At 36.8% G+C, this 19,282-nt stretch overlaps 1 protein-coding gene across 1 annotated transcript; it reads left to right on the top strand.

Annotated features, from left to right (window-relative positions):
• The first annotated feature begins 6,217 nt into the window (after nt 1–6,217).
• On the top strand, nt 6,218–7,219 carry GPR174 (G protein-coupled receptor 174). Its single transcript, XM_036839148.1, has one exon. The coding sequence runs from the start codon at nt 6,218–6,220 to the stop codon at nt 7,217–7,219; it is 1,002 nt and encodes a 333-aa protein (XP_036695043.1).
• The last annotated feature ends 12,063 nt before the right edge of the window (nt 7,220–19,282 follow it).

Below are 19,282 nucleotides of genomic sequence, written 5' to 3' on the forward strand. Positions count from 1 at the left end.
TTAGCTGCTCCGCGGCATGTGGGATCTTCCCAGACCAGCGCTCGAACCTGTGTCTCCTGCATTGGCCTGTGGATTCTTAACCACTGTGCCACCAGGGAAGTCCTGCATGTGCTTCTTATTGCGGTGGCTTCTCTTGTTGTGGAGCACCAGCTCTAGGTGTGCGGACTTCAGTAGTTGTGGCTTGTGGGCTGTAGAGTGCAGGCTCAGTAGTTGTGGTGCACAGGCTTAGTTGCTCTGTGGCACATGGGCTCTTCCCACACCAGGGATCGAAACTGTGTCCCCTGCATTGGCAGGCAGATTCTTAACCACTGTGCCACGAGGGAAGCCCCCCACCCCTCTTTAAAATAAAAATTCTGATGGAGCATTCTCCCTAGAAGAATTAACCAGGTAAAGACTTTCTAAAGTATTTGCTTACTGAGCTGTAGTCAGCTCTTAGATATAGTTGCTGGACAGATTTTCTGGAAATACTGTAAATTATTTCACTTTGAAGATTTTCAAAAGTGAAAAAGAAGCCCTGAGATTTGCTATGTGTGCTGATCAGAATCAGGAAGAAATTGTTCTGCTCTCTTCTATTCAATATTTGTGATTACTCATGTATCATAAAGGTATAATTGCCTCCCATACACATGTACACTCCTTGTTCTGTCCCACATTATTTGCAGTCACTTGTAGCACTAGGTCTGCTTTTTCTTGGCTTACTAAAGTGTGTACATAACCAGAACTCTAAAATAAAGTTGGCTTTTGAGCAAGCAGTTGCATTTGACCTGTGATTGGATGGTTGCTGGGCAGAGCTCCACATCCCAAAATATAGTCTCTACTTGCCACTAATATGTCTCAAAGACCACCATTATAAATTAGGTCTTTTAATAATTTTAATAATTCACTTTCCTTTATTAAAATACAGAAACACATTTTGCTGAGATTTTACTAAGAAGTCTCAGTAAAATAACACAGAAAACTATCCCTGATATTCATTTGAAACAGGTTTTCCCAGAAATAAGCAACGAAATACACAATATTGCTGGCAAACACTCTTGAACCATATCATGAGTAAAATTTAGTGAAGCTTCAGGTTCAGGTAAACAGATAAATATTCATAGATAAAAATACTAACTTCCCACAAGAACTACATATGGAATTGTTTCTGGCCTGTATACTGATGGAAATCAGGCTAAATTCAGGCCATCAGTTTCATTTTTTTCTCTTATGTTTTTCTTCTTCCCAAGGAAGTGAGTAAAATTAAGTAAGGATAGGCTCCTGAAGTAAGAAAAAATTTTGCTCAAGGAATCTGGCATGTTCCTTCAAATAAATAGCTTATTTAAAATTGGAGTCTGTTCCAGTGTCTGCTACAATACGGATTCCTTCCTGAGAAAGGGAAATCTCAAAAAAAATAGTAATATGCTCTGAAAAAAATGCCTCCTTCATCTTTTGTGTCCATCGCTCTTAGATAAAGGAATATTTATATTCATTACAGCACAGCTGACTAGGGTTTTTTTTTTTTCCATGTTTGAAAGCCTTGCCAACAATCCCAAGCAACTTTTCCTACTAGAAAATAATGTTATCTGAACAAAGGGAAAACATTACCAGCTCTCCCAGAAGGAAGTCAGAAGAATATTAAGGGAGATTCTGTATTCAGGAGCATTTCAAGTTTGCAGTCTAGGATATACAGATGAAAAAGCATTAAAATGTGGCCAGTGAGGGAACAACCAACAGGAAAAATACAGACTTCAGGAAGATAGTCTTGACTTTAAGTTCACATCACTTAAGCAAATATGTTCTTAATATTTAGTTGGTTTCCCTCTTTTGTGCTTTTAGGGTACACTGTACATTGCCTATGATCACATTTTTCATATTGTGCGGCAATTATCATTCTTCCTCACTACACTATAAGGTCTAAGAAGACAGAGATCTTGTGCCTTTTTCCACCACCTATATCTCCAGTATCAAGCATGCACCTGGCAAATGCTGAATAAATATTTGCTGAATAAATATTGGATGATCCCAGCATATTCCAAACATAGTTCTAGGTGATCCGGGGGGTATAAAGGTATATAAAACTCAGCCCTTGACTTCAACAATTTTCTGGCCTACTTGTGGTGGAGTGGGGTGAAAAGGGGAGCAGAGGCATATATAAGACACAGACATAAGTTACTAACCAAAAAGCAGAAGAAGTATGTGCTTTAAAAGAGGTATAAATGACGGTTTTAAAAAGGAGTTAGGACAACAGTGTTGAGTTAAAAAGTTTTCACGAAGAACAGGAAATTTGAGAAAGATCTTCACAAATAAGTAGTACTGGTATGCAAAAAAACAAGACAAAACAAAAAAAGATATTCCAAGCTGAGGTAGCAGAATGAAAAAATGAAAAAAGCTATTTGTGGGGGAAGAAAAAGTCAATTTGAATAGTATGAAGCTCAGTTTGGCTGGAGTTCTGGGCATGTTAGGAGAGCACTGGGAGACAAAATTCTAAAGGTAGATGGCACTGTATTTAAGGAAGCCATTGACCGCCAGACTGTATTTTGTGATTTGCTGGGCAATAGGAATCCATTAATGCTTTTTAAGAGCTCATTTTAAGGAAAAAAAATCTGACAGCATTATATAGTATGGAGTAGAAAATGATAAGGGATAGGGAAATAAATTAAGTAATAAGGTCCTGAACTAGAGTATAAACAATGCAAATTTAAAGAATAATATTATGAGAAATAACGCAGTTGCAGAAAGTAGTAATAATAATAATATCAGTTATTAAGCACTTATGTACCTTACACTATGCTAAATAAATTATATACAGCAGCTCAATTAATTCTCACACTGACTCTCTAAGTCAGGTACTATGATTATTCTCATTTTATCAATGAGAAATTAAAGAATCAGAGAAATTTAGTGATATACCTGAAGTCACACAGTTATTAATTAAAAGAGCAAGAATTTAAATCCAGGTAATCCTGACTCCTAAACATATGTTACTTCCCCCATAGTATGCTATCTTCCCTAACTTGTTTGGAAGTGGAAAATAAATGACAAAGAGTCAATGCCTCCAAGACTTTGAGACAACCTGGGAAAACATTAGTGAACTTAACAGCAATGAAGAAGTCAGGAGCAGAATCTGGTTTGAAGTTTTGAGGGATGATGATTTTTGTGTGAGATATATTGATTTTATTTACTGAAATTATTTCATTCAGCAAATACTGAGCACTTATTTGTGTCTTCCACAGTCCTCAGTTCTGTTTTATAGCAAGTAAACAAAACACACAAGAATCCTTGTCTTCATGAACTTTACATTCTAGTAGGGAAAATATATAAAAACAAAATAAAGGGGCTTCCCTGGTGGCGCAGTGGTTGAGAATCTGCCTGCCAATGCAGGGGACACGGGTTCGAGCCCTGGTCTGGGACGATCCACATGCCGCGGAGCAACTAGGCCCGTGAGCCACAATTACTGAGCCTGTGCATCTGGAGCCTGTGCTCCGCAACAAGAGAGGCCGCAATAGTGAGAGACCCGCACACCGCGATGAAGAGTGGCCCCCACTTGCTGCAACTAGAGAAAGTCCTCGCACAGAAATGAAGACCCAACACAGCCATAAATAAATAAATAAATAAAATTTTGTTTAAAAAGTAGATTTTAAAAAAAACAAAATAAATAAGTAAAAATCAAAGAGTATGTTAGTTACAACTGGCAATAGATAAAATAAATACTGAAGGGAGATGGGGAGTGTTGGAGGTGAGCTGCAGTTTTAAATAGGAAGATGAGGGAAAGCCTCATGAAAAGGACCCACTTGGGTAAAGATCTGAAGGAGGCGAGGGACTAAAACAAATAAATAACTAGGCTAAAGCATTTCAGGTACAGGGAACTGCCAATTCAAATGCTTTGAGGCAGGAAGGTTCTTGGTCTGTTCACCTAACAGCAAGAATTGTAAAGTTGCTGGAGCAGAGTGCAAGGGGGAGAATCTTAGAAGGTGAGGTCAGAAGAGTAACCAGGGGCCAGATCATGTAGTTAAAATAGGCCATTTGTTGTAAGGACTTTTTCCTCTGAGTGAGATGAGAAGACATTAGGAGATTTTTTATCAAAGAGGTGACATTATCTGACAAGATATGACATATTTTCAATAAATAGAAAAGATGGCTTCACTTTCATATGTTGAATTTTAAGATGATGATGAAATATCCAAAAGAAGAGGTGTTATATATAGTTGGAAAGAGAGCTACAGCTCAGAATTGACATATAGATTTAAGAGTCATTGGTTTTGATAGGAGAGGTGAATGTTCATTAGAGGTTGACTGGATGTTTATTTGTTTAGTTCTGATTTCTAATCAGTGACGTTAGCAGGTGATGACTTTTATATAAGTAGTTAAAAGGAGGTTGAAAACCCAGGGCTTATAACTTTTTGGTCTGCCACCTAATTTTGCCTGTCGCCTAATCAAAATCACTACCTGTGAAAATATTTCAAAGATGTATTTCAGTTTGGGAGCTGAACAACCTCTAATTTTAACCACTCTTTCAACATCGATGTTATTTTTTACAGTCTTGCTTCTTTTTATTTTATAACACCGTCTCTCTACTTCCTTATCTGAGAAATCTCAAGTATTTAACCCCTTCAATCTGAATGCATAGTTCATACTATTTATCAGCACGTTTAAATAAAGTGTGCATCGTATCTTTGAGCAAATGTGCTATTTTACTTACCAGGAAATTGAGGCAAAATAATAACAATTACAATTCCTTCAGGGGTTGAATCAAGCCAACTTCAAACATGGATTTGATAATCTACATGGATTTGATAATCCAAAGCAGGATGTTTTATAATTCCTACTTCATTTTTTGTTCTTCCCACATATCTTTAAAGTCAATTAACTCCTCCTGCATTTCAGCAGCCTCGAGGCAACTATCCAAGTGCCTAAGCTAAAATTTGTTTTAGAACAAAGGTCATAGACCTAGCTGGGTCAACTTTTTGGGGATTTTGATTCTCCATATTGATGTCATAGTCTTTTGTCTTGGATAATTGAGAGGTGACTAAATGACCCTTGTTATTGCAAGTAATTAAAGAGAGGCTGGTTGCCCACTAATTTTCAGACATCTGGGGAAGATATGAAACAAATCAGTGGTCCCTATATGAAGGTTCAAGGACAAATGCTGGGTTGGCTATATCTGAATCATATGGGGATCTTTCTAAAAATACAAATTTCAGGCCCTAAATACTGAATCAGAATCTCTAGAGGAGACACCAGAAAATCTAAGGAAAGTTGTAATTTTTCTTAAATTTCCCCAGATGAGTGTGACAATCAGTGATGTTGGTGAAGCTGTGGTCTACATCAGAGCCTCTCAAATGTTAATATGCCTAAGAATCATCTGTGGTTCTTCGTAAGTTGCTGATTGTGTTGCAGCAAGTCCCAGATGGGATCTGAGATTCTTTTGCATTTCTAAAAAGCTCTCCAGTAATGCTGGTTCATGGATCACATTTTGAGTAGTAAGGGGCTAGTTTACTTCTCAGGTTCCTTCTAGCTATACTGTCTTGTGATTCTAAAGTGTCTTATGGAACTTGTGACTAATCACCCTCATTCACATCAGAACTTTCCATTAAAGGTAATAGATTTTTCTACACATAGGCTTTTTTTTTCAAAAATTTCTAGACAATAATTGGCTTAATTTTTTTTTCATTTGCAGCTCTGACTTTGTTTCTCACTTTTTAGTTTACGACACATACCTGAAAAAGTCCCAGAAAGATGATCCATCCAAGTAAATCACCTCTGAGGAGTTGTGGACCCACTGAGTACTAAAGCAAACCTTTCTTCTATGTGAGCCAAAAAAAAAGAAAAACAGCCTGCCAAACACCAGTAAAGAGATGACTGTCATCATATGGGAATTTGAAGAGCTACTATATGGCACATTTATGATCAAATGGGAGAGGATCAACTGTTATGATGCCCCAGAAGGCCTTCTAACTGAGTAAACAAGAAGGGAAAATTATAACAGCTTGTCATCTGTGCTTGCACATTAGACTTCAATGTAGTTAATGTAGACAAATCCAAAACAAACATGCAGATAGTTATTTGAAAAAAACCCAAATCATGTATAGAAGCCCAGACCAATGCAATAAAAAGGAGGTTATTCTATATTCAGTCTCCCCAGCCCATCGATGATCAGTCTTTTAGAAAGACCAGCAGTAGATTATAAATTTAGGTTTTTAACCACCATTTAGCAAAGGCAGTTTCTCTAGAAAGAAACATGCCTGCTAATGACACATGTGCTGGGACAGATGGATCTAATACAGATTTTCGATACTTCATCTATGCAGTGACATACACTGTCATTCTTGTGCCAGGCCTCATAGGGAACATATTAGCCTTGTGGGTATTTTATGGCTATATGAAAGAAACCAAACGGGCTGTGATATTCATGATAAACCTAGCCATTGCTGACTTACTACAAGTCCTCTCCTTGCCACTGAGGATCTTTTACTACTTGAATCATGACTGGCCATTTGGGCCTGGCCTCTGCATGTTTTGTTTCTACCTGAAGTATGTCAACATGTATGCAAGCATCTACTTCTTGGTCTGCATCAGTGTGCGAAGATTTTGGTTTCTCCTCTACCCCTTTCGCTTCCACGACTGTAAACAGAAATATGACCTATACATCAGCATTGCTGGCTGGCTAATAATCTGCCTTGCCTGTCTGCTATTTCCTCTCCTCCGAAGCAGTGATGACACCCCTAGCAACAGAACCAAATGCTTTGTGGATCTTCCTACCAGGAATGTCAATCTATCCCAGTCTGTTGTCATGATGACCGTTGGCGAGTTGATTGGTTTTGTCACTCCTCTTCTGATTGTCCTGTATTGTACCTGGAAGACGGTTTTATCACTGCAGGATAAATATCCTGTGGCCCAAGACCTTGGAGAGAAAAAGAAAGCCTTGAAGATGATTCTAACCTGTGCAGGAGTTTTCCTAATTTGCTTTGCACCTTATCACTTCAGTTTTCCTTTAGATTTCCTGGTCAAGTCCAATGAAATTAAAAGCTGCCTAGCCAGAAGGGTGATTCTAATATTTCATTCTATTGCCTTGTGTCTGGCTAGTCTGAATTCCTGCCTTGACCCAATCATATACTACTTTACCACTGATGAGTTCAGAAGACGGCTTTCAAGACAAGATTTGCATGATAATATAAAACTCCATGCAAAATCATTTGTGAGCAGCCATACCACTTCTATCTTGACAACTGAACTATGTTAAAAAAAAAAACAAAACTGGATGTGGACTGAAATGCAAGTATATCAGAACACACCTGCAATACCCCAAGCCACTGGGAAGTAATCATGGGAAGTACTCACAGCTTTTCAGTTATGCTCTACCTTACCCATATGAGGATTTCACATCTTCATAACACAACCTATTTAGAGCATTACACTCCACTATCATTTATGTTGAGATGTCCATGTAGTAATTTGTCATGAAGTCTTTAAGACTTAAGCTATAAAATTTCAGTGACATACTGTACACATATGATCTCAACTAGAGCCAGCAGTTGTATCTGTGAACCTAAGATAAACAGAGACCATTAAGTTGAAGTCATTATAAGCACTTAGTTTCTTTACAATGGACACTGAGCTTCTTTGTATTTAGAAGCAATGTAATTGTCTATTTATACTAGTAATCACAGTTTATATCCCAATATCATATTTTAGTTGTCTTTTAGTAGGATGGACATTATATTATTCTGCAAAAACAGTGTTAAAATCATGGACCAAAAAAAAAAATCATGGACCATTTTTATCTCCATATGTGATTACACTCTAGGATTTGAAGACTCAAATAGCTATTTCCTTCATTTCAATATCAGTATGAAAAATCATCTGTCACATCTATTAATAGAATGAAAATCTGAACTCAGGCCTCTGGTATGTTTAAAATAAGAACAAGAAATAAATTCACATACTCTCTATGACTGTATAAATTGACATATTTAATCTAACCAGGGCAGGTGGCTTGTCAAAGTTCATACAATGTGACCCAAATTGCCTTTAAAGGTCCAGGAGAAAGCAGATAGGTGATAATCATAGTTCTGATTCTCTTAAACTATTTCCAGAGAACACCTCTGAAGATGTATGGATCTGCCAAGTAAAGGAAATGTCCACCATGCTTCTAGAGTGACATCAAGGTACCTCTGACAGGTTACTGCACTTTCTGAGCCTATGGAAGAAGTAGTGCACTAAGTTTAGGCCAGAGCAAAAAGATGAAGTTATTTCTTATTTTTAAGTTAGGTGGCAACTGTTAAGCTGCATTCACAAGCCAGAGTAGGTTTGGAGGCAGCCAGGCATGTGGACCCTAGAGTCTTCAGTAATTTTTCTGGCCCAACTTTGCCCCAGTCATACCATTGTAAGGCCAGCACAGCCTCCCTCCCAGCAGCTGGGGAAGTCAATATTTTCCCCATTTGAGAAAAGTGCAGAAGATTAATTTTGGCCACATTGGACGCCCATTAAAATGCCTTGCCTGCTACCTGTTTAGTACTAGTATGCAGGAAACAGACCCAGGATATGGGTAGTAATTTAACCTGAGGTCTTAAATATTAGAATACTTTGAAAAATATTTTGGCAAAAAGCTCTAAGTTTCAAAGCGTGCTTTAATTAAAATCTGTGTGCTATAAAATGAAGAAACATGCTACTTCCTATCTGGAAGGAATGTGAAAATCAAGGAAGAGCTCCATCATATTTACAGGAAGGGAGTTATTTTAAGCACACAGTTACAATACCAATATGTTTGGGGAAAAAAACTGGTGAAATCAAAATGAATTCTAATATCTAAGATGAATGGAAATTTTTCTAATGTTTTCTCTAGGCAAGTGTTGATTTGCTTGTACTTTGTTATTAAGATAAAACCCTGCTAGAAGATTGACTTGTGCTGCTAGCAATAGTGTATGTATTTATATCCTAATTATTCATCATAAGGTACATATTTTGATGTGTTAAATGAGTTCTAAATGACTATTAAATTGTGCTTTAAAATGGGTAACTGTAATTATGCCTGGTCTCTTTGCTTTAAAGTGATTTGTGTTTGAACATAGTTCAGTGTTGTAATGGGATTGGAAGTAATAATTTTGTGGGTACTTGTAATGAAAAGGACTTGTCTATACTATATGTGTTTATTATTTTCTATATTAGCATGAATTACAATTTTTAGGGTCATTTTGGGAGACCAGTGATTTAATTTCATTAACATATTAATTTCACTTTAAACATATCTATTATTTTAAACAGGAGGAAAATATATCCAGGAGATTACTGAACTTCTTAGAGGAAATGTTGAGGTTATAGCCCATTTATTAGGCAGTCCAGAAGCCCTTGAAAATTATTTATATCATTTGAGGAAAAGACAGAGAGAACAAGTGTCCAGTATTCTTATGCTGCTTAGCTAGGACCACACCTTCTCTTCAGGCCTGCCCATCTAAGTTTGTATCCAATGCTGTGATTTACTTTATCAAGCCCTCCTCATCATCAGTATGTTTTGTCTTCTGTCCTATTCCCTTGTTCTAGTCAGTAACTGATAAATTTATTCACACTGAAGTACTAATGACTAATGTTAGCTTAATATTAATTTGCCAAGGGATATCTGAATTCTAGGCCTTAGGGATGAACTTTAACTCAAAGTGTAAATCTCTCACTTTTAATGGAGGGATTAAAGACACTGAAGCAGACTGGAAAGGAAGATATTTTGAAGAAAGTGAGTCTTACAGCAGTGCCTTTCAGGTTACATATAGTAAGTGATCACCTAATTTTCTTACAATAATGGGGATGCTAAATTTTAAGAAATATATCTACAAACATGACTATCAGTTTCTCAGATCTCTGCTTTTTTCTTTTTCTTTTTGACTTTTTCCCCTTCCAACTCTGGATCTGATTTCCAGGGAAAAGTCTAAACTAGGAGAGAAGTACTGTTGCAGCTGCCATCCAGACAGCAGCCTCTTGAGTGTCTCCTTTCCTTGGAGAATTTTCTCTCCAAACCTCCCATTTGTCACTTTCCAGGTTTAATGAAAAAAGTAAAACCCTCAAAAAGTAAACACCATCAACTACAGTAATATACAATTCAAGATAAATGAACTCACATTTCCTATTAAAGTTATTTGAGTTCTGATTGCAAAATGTACACACAATTATTCCAACAAATATTTTTTTAAAGTGGCTTTCTAAATAATTTTTATTCATTTATTTATTTATTTTTTGGCTGCATTGGGTCTTCATTGCTGAGCACGGGCTTTCTCTAGTTGTGGCAAGTGGGGGCTACTCTTCATTGCAGTGCGTGGGCTTCTCACTGCTGTGGCTTCTCTTGTTGCAGAGCACGGGTTCTAGGCATGCAGACTTCAGTAGTTGTGGCACGTGGGCTCAGTAGTTGTGGCTCGCGGGCTCTAGAGCACAGGCTCAGTAGTTGTGGCGCATGCACTTTGTTGCTCCAAGGCCTGTGGGATCTTCCTGGACCAGGGCTCGAAACCGTGTCCCTTGCATTGGCAGGCGGATTCTTAACCACTGCACCGCAAGGGAAGTCCCCAACAGATATTTTTAATATGGAGTGATTTCCATGTTATTATTATTGTCATTATTGTTATTGTTATTATTATTATGTTCAAATGGTTTATATGTTTTCATTGTCACTTGGTTTAGGAACTAATTCTGTTAACCTGTAATTCCATGAAAAGGAGCCATCTGCTCTAGGAACAACAGATAAAACTACCTTGGTCTGAAACTATGCATAAGTGGAACTCCTGTGCAACGTCATTTTTCTGTCATCTTTTTGTTTTTACTCCCAAAACACTGTGAAAATGTTGCACTTGGAATGTATTTATGTCTATAATTTATAATATCCATTTTAATAATAAAGATGGTCTCTCTATTTGCATAGAAAAGTTCTGCCTCCAGAATTCAGTGTCACTTTTTCAGCAAACTGATGTAATTGATGATCTTTGTCAGTGTTCTCACATGCATGGATGTAAGTCCCCTGAGGCTCTACTCTCCCTTTCTCTCTGGAGTGGTGCATTCTATTTTCAAATGGAAAGATGAACCACTTCCCCATCCTACCCTACACCTGCCATCTACTCTTCCCATACTGTTCACACCCTACTAAGATTATTCCCCATCCTCACTTGTTGACCAAGTTTATCCAAATGACTTAAATACCTGTACTTGTTAAAGTATAGTCTTTGGGCAGAAAACGAGATGAGGGAACAGAAGGAATGTTTTCTCTTTAGTCTTAAGGGTTTTTAAGACCCGATAGTTTGATTTTTCTTAAAGATTAGCAGGAAAAAAGTCTTATCCTTCACTGTCCCCCTCTGCTCTTCTCAAAACAGATCTACATAAACAAAACAAAACAAAACAAATAGTAAAGTCAGGAGAATTGTCCCTGGCTCTCCTCTCATCCTAGTTCTCTTTCTTCCACTTTAGCAACTCCCTCCTCATCTCATCTATATTCCTAATGCTTTCAGGAGGCCCAAGTATCTTCTGCAATAACCAAGTTGTTATGAATTATGCATTTTGACTGCTACAGAAAAATGTTCCTAGGAAGTGGTAAAGGCTTTCCTAAGGAGAAATTTCTGATGTTTTGGTAGACTTGAAGAAAATAATGGGATATAAATATGGGATTTGACCCACACATCAAATGTCCTCAAATAATGTACATCCCTCCTACATGCCTTCTTGAAGCCACTGCACAAGTAATTTCACTGCCTTCACTGTACCATATTTTGAGGGGGAAGAAGTGAGAGATAAACTCTCAGGTAAATGTGGCTCTTTCAACTTATTTATTCCTCAATAATTAAAGGATGTGATGTGTGTTTGAGGGGCAGGCAGTGAGCTGTATCTTTGTTGAACTTCACAGATAATTTCTTCAGCAGAACTTCCTCAGCCTTAAACACTTACTTGATTTTTCCAAGACCTTATTTCTTCTTCTATTTTTTGTTGACTAAGTTCTCTTCATCTAACTCCTTACTGAACATCTGCTTATTCATCTATAGGCATAGTCCTTATTTAAGGCCTTACATTTTCCTTCTTGGATCTCTTCAAGGAATAATAGAGCAACTGTTCATTGGTGGAAAGTGGGCTGTAATTAGGCCTATCACTCTGACCCCAATATCTTCCTTTATGCAGGAGCTTCATAAGCAGAGTTGAGAGGCAGATCTAGGATCTCTGTTCTTCAAGTTTGATTCTGTCCCACAATGGAAATATGTTTTTCAGCTTTTTCTAAATAATGTTGAATATTCACAACTTGAACAAAGACCAGGATCATTTATACCTTTTAAATGCCAATCTAATGAGAAGAAAAAATAAACAAAAACTGCTTGAAACAATAACGATCCAAGTTTGAGGCTCAGGAAATGAAAGCATGAAGGAAGTAATCTTACTATAAACTTCCTACACCATACTTGGATAAAGTAAAACATTATAATAATGGGTTCAAAATAGTGTCACTAAATAAGTTTAACTTTTTCACTCAGATGCATATAAAGATAGATATGTAGATAGATATATATATAATATGTATAACTTATATATATGTATTTTACTATGGAAAAATTCAAATATATTCAAAAGAAGAAAAGAAGAACAATTAGTATAAGAAACCCTCATGTACCCACTACTCAGCTTCAACCAACAGCAACACATGGTCAGTCTTCTTTCCTCTATGTCTGCACCCACTCTCCTTACCGCAGATTATATAAAAGTACATTTCATATATTACATAATTCAAAATTTTAATATTTTAATAAGTTATAGTACCATTTAAATGAACTATTTAATATATGATAAAAAGGGGTAAGGGATAAGAACTGGTTTTAGATGTTTTTCAGTAATGACATCAAACACTAAATTCTAACAAGTATAAAAATTTACTTTTTATCAATCTGAGCAAGTTCCAACTTAGTTAAAATCATCTATTAACCTGATCTTGTTTGCCTTAGCTAAGCCTTCCTTCTACTGCAGAAGTGTGATACAGAATAATGTTGATTTTAGTTCAGGGATCCCTCCATCCGAATTTATTATGACTCTTATGGGAAGGAGTCCAGCACATTCAGGTCCACTAAAAGTAAAAATACCACTGCTGGGCTTCCCTGGTGGCGCAGTGGTTGAGAGTCTGCCTGCTGATGCGGGGGACACGGGTTCGAGCCCTGGTCTGGGAGGATCCCACATGCCGCGGAGCAACTAGGCCCGTGAGCCACAACTGCTGAGCCTGCGCGTCTGGAGCCTGTGCTCCGCAAGAAGTAGGGGCCGCGATAGTGAGAGGCCCGCGCACCGCAATGAAGAGTGGCCCCCGCTTGCCACAACTAGAGAAAGCCTTCGCACAGAAACGAAGACCCAACACAGCCATAAATAAATACATAAAAATAAATTAAAAAAATAAATGTGTGACTCTGTTCTGAAAAAAAAAAAAAAAAAAAAAAAATACCACTGCTGACAGCTTGAATTTCTACATTTTTGTCAAAATCGTCTACTAAACAATACTTCTAGAGCAGTATTAGAATGCATCCATGTAAATGTACACTCTGAAATTTTTCTGAGACCTATGTCATTGTTATGTAAACTCTATGAATACTGCTTATAGTTAGGTGGCTATATTTCTCTAAAATTTCCCTCAGACATTTCACATTTTCTTCCTTTGAATCTTTTTTTATAAGCTGTACTGGTTAGGTTATAGTTTTACCTGTGATTAAAGAAATGTGGCTTAAACTAGATAGAAATGTATTTCTCTTTCATGTAAAAGTCTTAGCCAGTTGGTGGCTTTTTTTGAAAGATATTTGGATATACATTTCCTGTCTTATAATTCCAACACATTTGGGGTGTTTTCTTAATCTGAATGGTGCAAGTTTTCCTATCACATTCACATTATAGCTAGTCGGATGGGGGAATGGGGAAAGGGAGACATGCTTTTTTTTTTAAGGGGGTGACTGGAAGTGTTGAAAATCCTTTCTGCTGGCAACTCACTGGCTAGAAATCGGCTACATGGTCCTGCCAAGCTGCACAGGAGACTAGAATACGTAGTCATTAATACAGGTTGTCATATGCTAAGCTAAAAATTCTTTTATTATAAAAAAAGAAAAACAAATGATGTAACAATGTTTATTATCTATCATTCCATGGATATCAGAAGTACTAGGGATGTCATTTTGCCCTAAGAATTCCATACAAACCATAAAACCCAGTAGTCTCTTGTATGCTCATTCCATGTTATAAAACCATCACTTCCCTCTAATGGAGCAGCAAATTATCTTCCCTCTTGAGGTTATCTAAATCATCCAATGGCACTTTTACCTACAGCAAAAGGAGGGGCAACCTCCAGAAAAAAAGTTATAGTGGTGGTGCTCTGGGAGTGTATTGACAACACTTAAAACCTGCAACATGGGGGATCAAATAAGGTTATGGGAAGTGATTGCATTGGTCAGGATCCCACCTATACTTTCTTTACTCTGTTCCTAGAGAGGAAGCAACACTTCCCTTTCCTGACTTCCCACCAGTCAGCTCAGATGCAAAGCATAGGCTTGCCCTCAAACTTGATTGGTCCAAGGAATTAAAATTGCTTCAAAAAGTGTCTTGCAGTACCTGTTTCTTCTGCCTAGAATGTTCTTCCAACAGTTTTCTTTTCCCTTCCTTCAGTTAAAGTGTGTCAGTTCTCAAAGTTGACCACCCTAACTAAAGAGCTCCCCACCCCTCTAGACACAAGTTCATTTCTAATAAGTTATCTTGATTTTTTTCTCATGGCTTCTTATAATTTGTACTTATTTTATTTATTTGTTTATTGTTCACCAGCCCTACTTGAATACAAGATTTTTTTCTCCTTTGTGTCTACAATGCCTACCTCACTACTTGCAACATAGTAGACAATAAAAAAAATATATGTTGGGAGAGTGAGATCAGTGACATGATAGCATAAGACATTCCTTCTTTGTATACCCCTTTTAAATCAACAAATTAGACATCCATACACCAACAAGAGCACATTTGTGGGAGCTTCTGGACTTTGTACATTGCTCTAAAGGACCCAAGTTGTCCACCAGTGCAGATAGTAGGATATAGACAGATCACCATATGGGTTGCCGAACCAGCATAACCAGTATGACTGCCTGGACCCCACTTGCTACTGTTGGGCAAGAATTGGGTGAGTACTGAATTCAGCAGATACTTACCCTCAAGAAAGGACTTGCAGAACTCCAGCCTCCTGAAGGGAGAATCTAAAACAACTTTGGATAAGAAAAAAGAAAAAAGAAAAAAGAAAAAAAAAACATGAATTTTGTCACAGTGGAGATGGTGGAAGAAACTTTCTCAGTGCCGTTCCACCCCCCAAAAGGTATTGATTGTGGCTGGTTTATCTGGTGGAGGTGACCTCTCCTGTGGAGAAAAAGAGGGCTTCCCCTTATGCCAGCTAAATGGGATGCTGCTGGAGAAACCAAGTTCTCTCCACCAGCACCCAGAGTACTAAGGTGGGGGCTCTGAAACTGGGGGAATGGAGCATATTAAGAAAGAGGCAGATTAAAATTTCAAATGGCTTTGAGGAACTTGGGTTCAGCAGAAAGTCCATCCACATGTCTCTAGGAGTGCCACAACTGGAGATTTATCTACTAGGTCCTCAGACTCCCTAAACACACCTCACCAAGTGCTAGACCCAGACCTCCCTCCAGTCTGCTGCCAGTTCCTTGTGTGTGCTACCAAGTACATCATGAAGAGCAAGCTCAGGACACAGAAAGTGTGCTCTGAAAATAGGCAACTGTTTCTCAAGGGAGAAACAAAAACATGCACCGTAGCACTACTTTCTGAAATACAAAAGAGAGGTTTCTAATAGCCAGCTTTGTTAATTATAAGAACCAAAGAAGACATAAAAGCTTAGTTAAGGAGACATCTGCTACTTCAAATGTGAAAGCAGAAACACAAAGCTACAAATTTTTTTTTTAATTCAAGGAAATATGGCATCACAAAAACAAAATGATATTTCTCCAGCAACCAAACTCATATAACTAATATAGACTTCAAAATAGCTGTTATAAAGAAATTCGATGAGCTACAAGAAAACTCAGAAAGAATTCAACAAATTAGCAATAAAAAAAGAAGTTATTTACTAAAGAGATTAAATTATGAAATAGAACCAAATAGAAATTCTGGAGCTGAAGAATTAAATAAATGAGATAAAAAATGCAATAAAGGGCATCTGTAGCAGGGCAGACTTGATGGAAGAAAAAATAAGTGACTTGCAGGTAGAAATATGAAAATAATGCAGTTAGAAGAGGAGTGGGAACTAAGAGTTAAAGAGTGAAGAAAGCCAACCAGAGCTATGAGATTCAATAAGAAAGGCAGATATTAGAATAATTGGGCTTCAGGAAGGAGAAAAGAAGGAGAAGGGAGCAGAAGTTTATTTAAAGAAATAATAGCTGAGAACGTTTCAGACCTGGGAAAAGACTTGGACATGTAAGTCCAAGAAGCTAATAGAACGCCCTGTAATCTCAATGTAAAAAGACCTTCTCTAAGACTCATTATAATGCAACTGTCAAAAAATAATGATGAAATAATCTTAAAGGCAACCAGGGAATAAAAGAAAATAACCTACAAAGGAAACTCCATTAGGTTATCAGCAGATTTCTCAGCAGAAACTCTACAGGCCAGGAAAGTGTGGAATGATATATTCAAAGTGTTGAAGGATAGAAATTGCCAACCAAGAAAAGTTTATCTGGCAATGGTATCTTTCAGATAAGCGGGAGATATAAAGGTTTTCCTAGGCAAACAATTGCTGAGGGAGTTCACCACCACTAGATCTGCCTTGCAAGAAATATTGAAAGTTCTTCAAGCTGAAATGAAAAGACACTAATCAGTGGCAGGAAAACCTATGAAAGTACACCACACCCTGGTAAAGATGAAAGATAGACAGTCAGATTCAGAAAACTGTAACTCTATATTAGGATGGTGTGTTAACCACTCAACTATAGTAAAAAAAAGTTAAAGGAGAAGAGTAGTAAAAATAATTACAGCTACAATAAATTGTTAACAATTACATGGCATAAAGAGAAGCAAATTATAACATCAATTACACAAAAAAGAGGAGTAAAAGGGTGGAGTTTTATAGGCATCCAAACATAAGTTGCTATCAACCTAAAATAGACTGTTCAGAAACCTAGAGTAGATCCACAAAAGACAAAGAAACGGGAAACAGAAAATACCACCATGGAAATTAACCAATTTACAAAAGTATGCAGAAACAGAGAGAAAAAGAAACAATAGAAATACAAAACAATCAGAAAGTAATTAATAAGATGATATAAATAAGTCCTTACGTATTAATAATTAGTATAAATATAAATGTATTGAACTTACCAATCGAAAGGCACACAGTGACTGGATGTATTTAAAAAATATGAGACCCAACTATATACTGCCTAAAAGAGGCCCATTTCAGATTTAAGGACATGCGTAAATTCAAAGTGAAGAGATGGAAAAAGATAAGTCATGAAAGTGGAAACCAAAAGATATAACAACCATAAATATGTACACACCAAACATTGGAACACCTAAATATATTAAGTAAATACTAATAGATCTGAAGGGAGAAACAGACAACAATGCAGTAATAACAGGGGACTTTAACAACACCCCACTTTCAAAACTGGATGAATCATCCAGACAGAGAAACAACAAGGAAACAATGGATGCAAACCATACATTATACCAAATGGACCTAAAAGACATCTATAGAATATTCCATCCAACAGCAGCAGAAGAAATATTCTTCTCAAGTGCACACAGAACATTCTCAGGGATAGATCATATAAGACATAAAACAAGTCTTAGCAAATGTAAAAAGATTGAAGTAATACCTAGTATCTCTTTCGACCACAATAATACCAGGTATCTCTTTTGACCACATATTTCTGGTATGAAACCAGAAATCAATGGGAAAGGTGGAAAATCTATAAATATGTGGGAATGAAACAACACACTCCTGAACAGCCAATGTGTCAAAGAAAAAATTAAAATGAAAATCAAAGAATATCTAAAACCACATGAAAATAAAAACACAAATCACCAAAGCCTATGGGACACTGCTAAAGCAGTTCCGAGAGGAAAGTTTATAGTGGTAAATGCATATATTAAGAAATTAGAAAGATTGCAAATAAACAACCTAGCATTACACCTCAAATAACTAATAAAATAAGAGCAAAGTAAGCCCAAAGTTAGGAGACATAAGGAAATGGTAAAGATCACAGTGAAAAATAATAAAATAGGTATCAGGAAAAAAAGAGAAAAGATCAATGAAACTAAAAGCAGGTTTTTCAAATAGATAATAAAATCAACAAACCTTTAGTGATACTAACTAAGAAAAAATAGGGAAGACTCAAATCAATACAATTAGATATAAAAGAGGAGAAACAATAACTAACACTACAGAAATACATAGACTTATAAGAGACCACTACAAAAAGTTATATGCCAACAAAGTAGATAACATAGAAGAAATCAAAAACCTTGAAACATGAACAAAAAGATGACAACAAACAGGACCACCTAAGAGAAATGGAAAACTTCTTAAAAACATACAACTTACAAGACTGAATCAGGAAGAAATAGAAAATCTGAATTGACCATTTACTACCAAGGAAATTGAATCAGTAAACAAGTCTCCCAGAAAAGAACAGGGCCATATGGCTTCAATGATGAATTTTATCAAGCATTTAAAGAAGAATTAGCACCAATATTTCTTAAACTCTTCCAAAAAATCAAAGACAATGGAACACTCCCAAACTCATTTTATGAGTCCAACTTTACCCTGATACCAAAACCAGGACACTACTAGGAACAAAAATTATAGGCCAATATCCCTGAAGAATACCAATGGAAAAATTTTCAATAAAATACTAGCAGATTGAATTCAGCAGGACATTAAAAGGATCATTCACCATGATCAAGTGGGACTTATCCCTGAGATGCAAGGATGGTTCAACATATGCAAATCGATCAATACACCACTTTAACAGAATTAAAGTAGAGAATCATATGATCATCTCAATAGATGCAGAAAAAGCATTCAATAAAATTTAACATCGATTCATAATAAAAACTCTTTAAAAATTAGGCATAGAAGGAACATGTCTCAACATAATAAAGGCCATATATGACAAGTGCACAGCTAACATCATGCTCAATGGTGAAAGATTGAAAGCTTTTCCTCCAAGACCAAGTACAAGAAAATGGTGCATATTCTCACCACTCTTATTCAACCCAGCACTAGAAGTCCTAGCTGGAACAATCACACAGGGAAAAAGAAATAAAAGGCATC

Source organism: Balaenoptera musculus, chromosome X (genome assembly GCF_009873245.2).
Source record: "Balaenoptera musculus isolate JJ_BM4_2016_0621 chromosome X, mBalMus1.pri.v3, whole genome shotgun sequence".
Lineage (NCBI taxonomy): Eukaryota > Metazoa > Chordata > Mammalia > Artiodactyla > Balaenopteridae > Balaenoptera > Balaenoptera musculus.

Excerpts from the sequence above, each read along its gene's own strand:
- GPR174 (XM_036839148.1), top strand. The coding sequence starts at position 6,218 with ATGCCTGCTAATGACACATGTGCTGGGACAGATGGATCTAATACAGAT.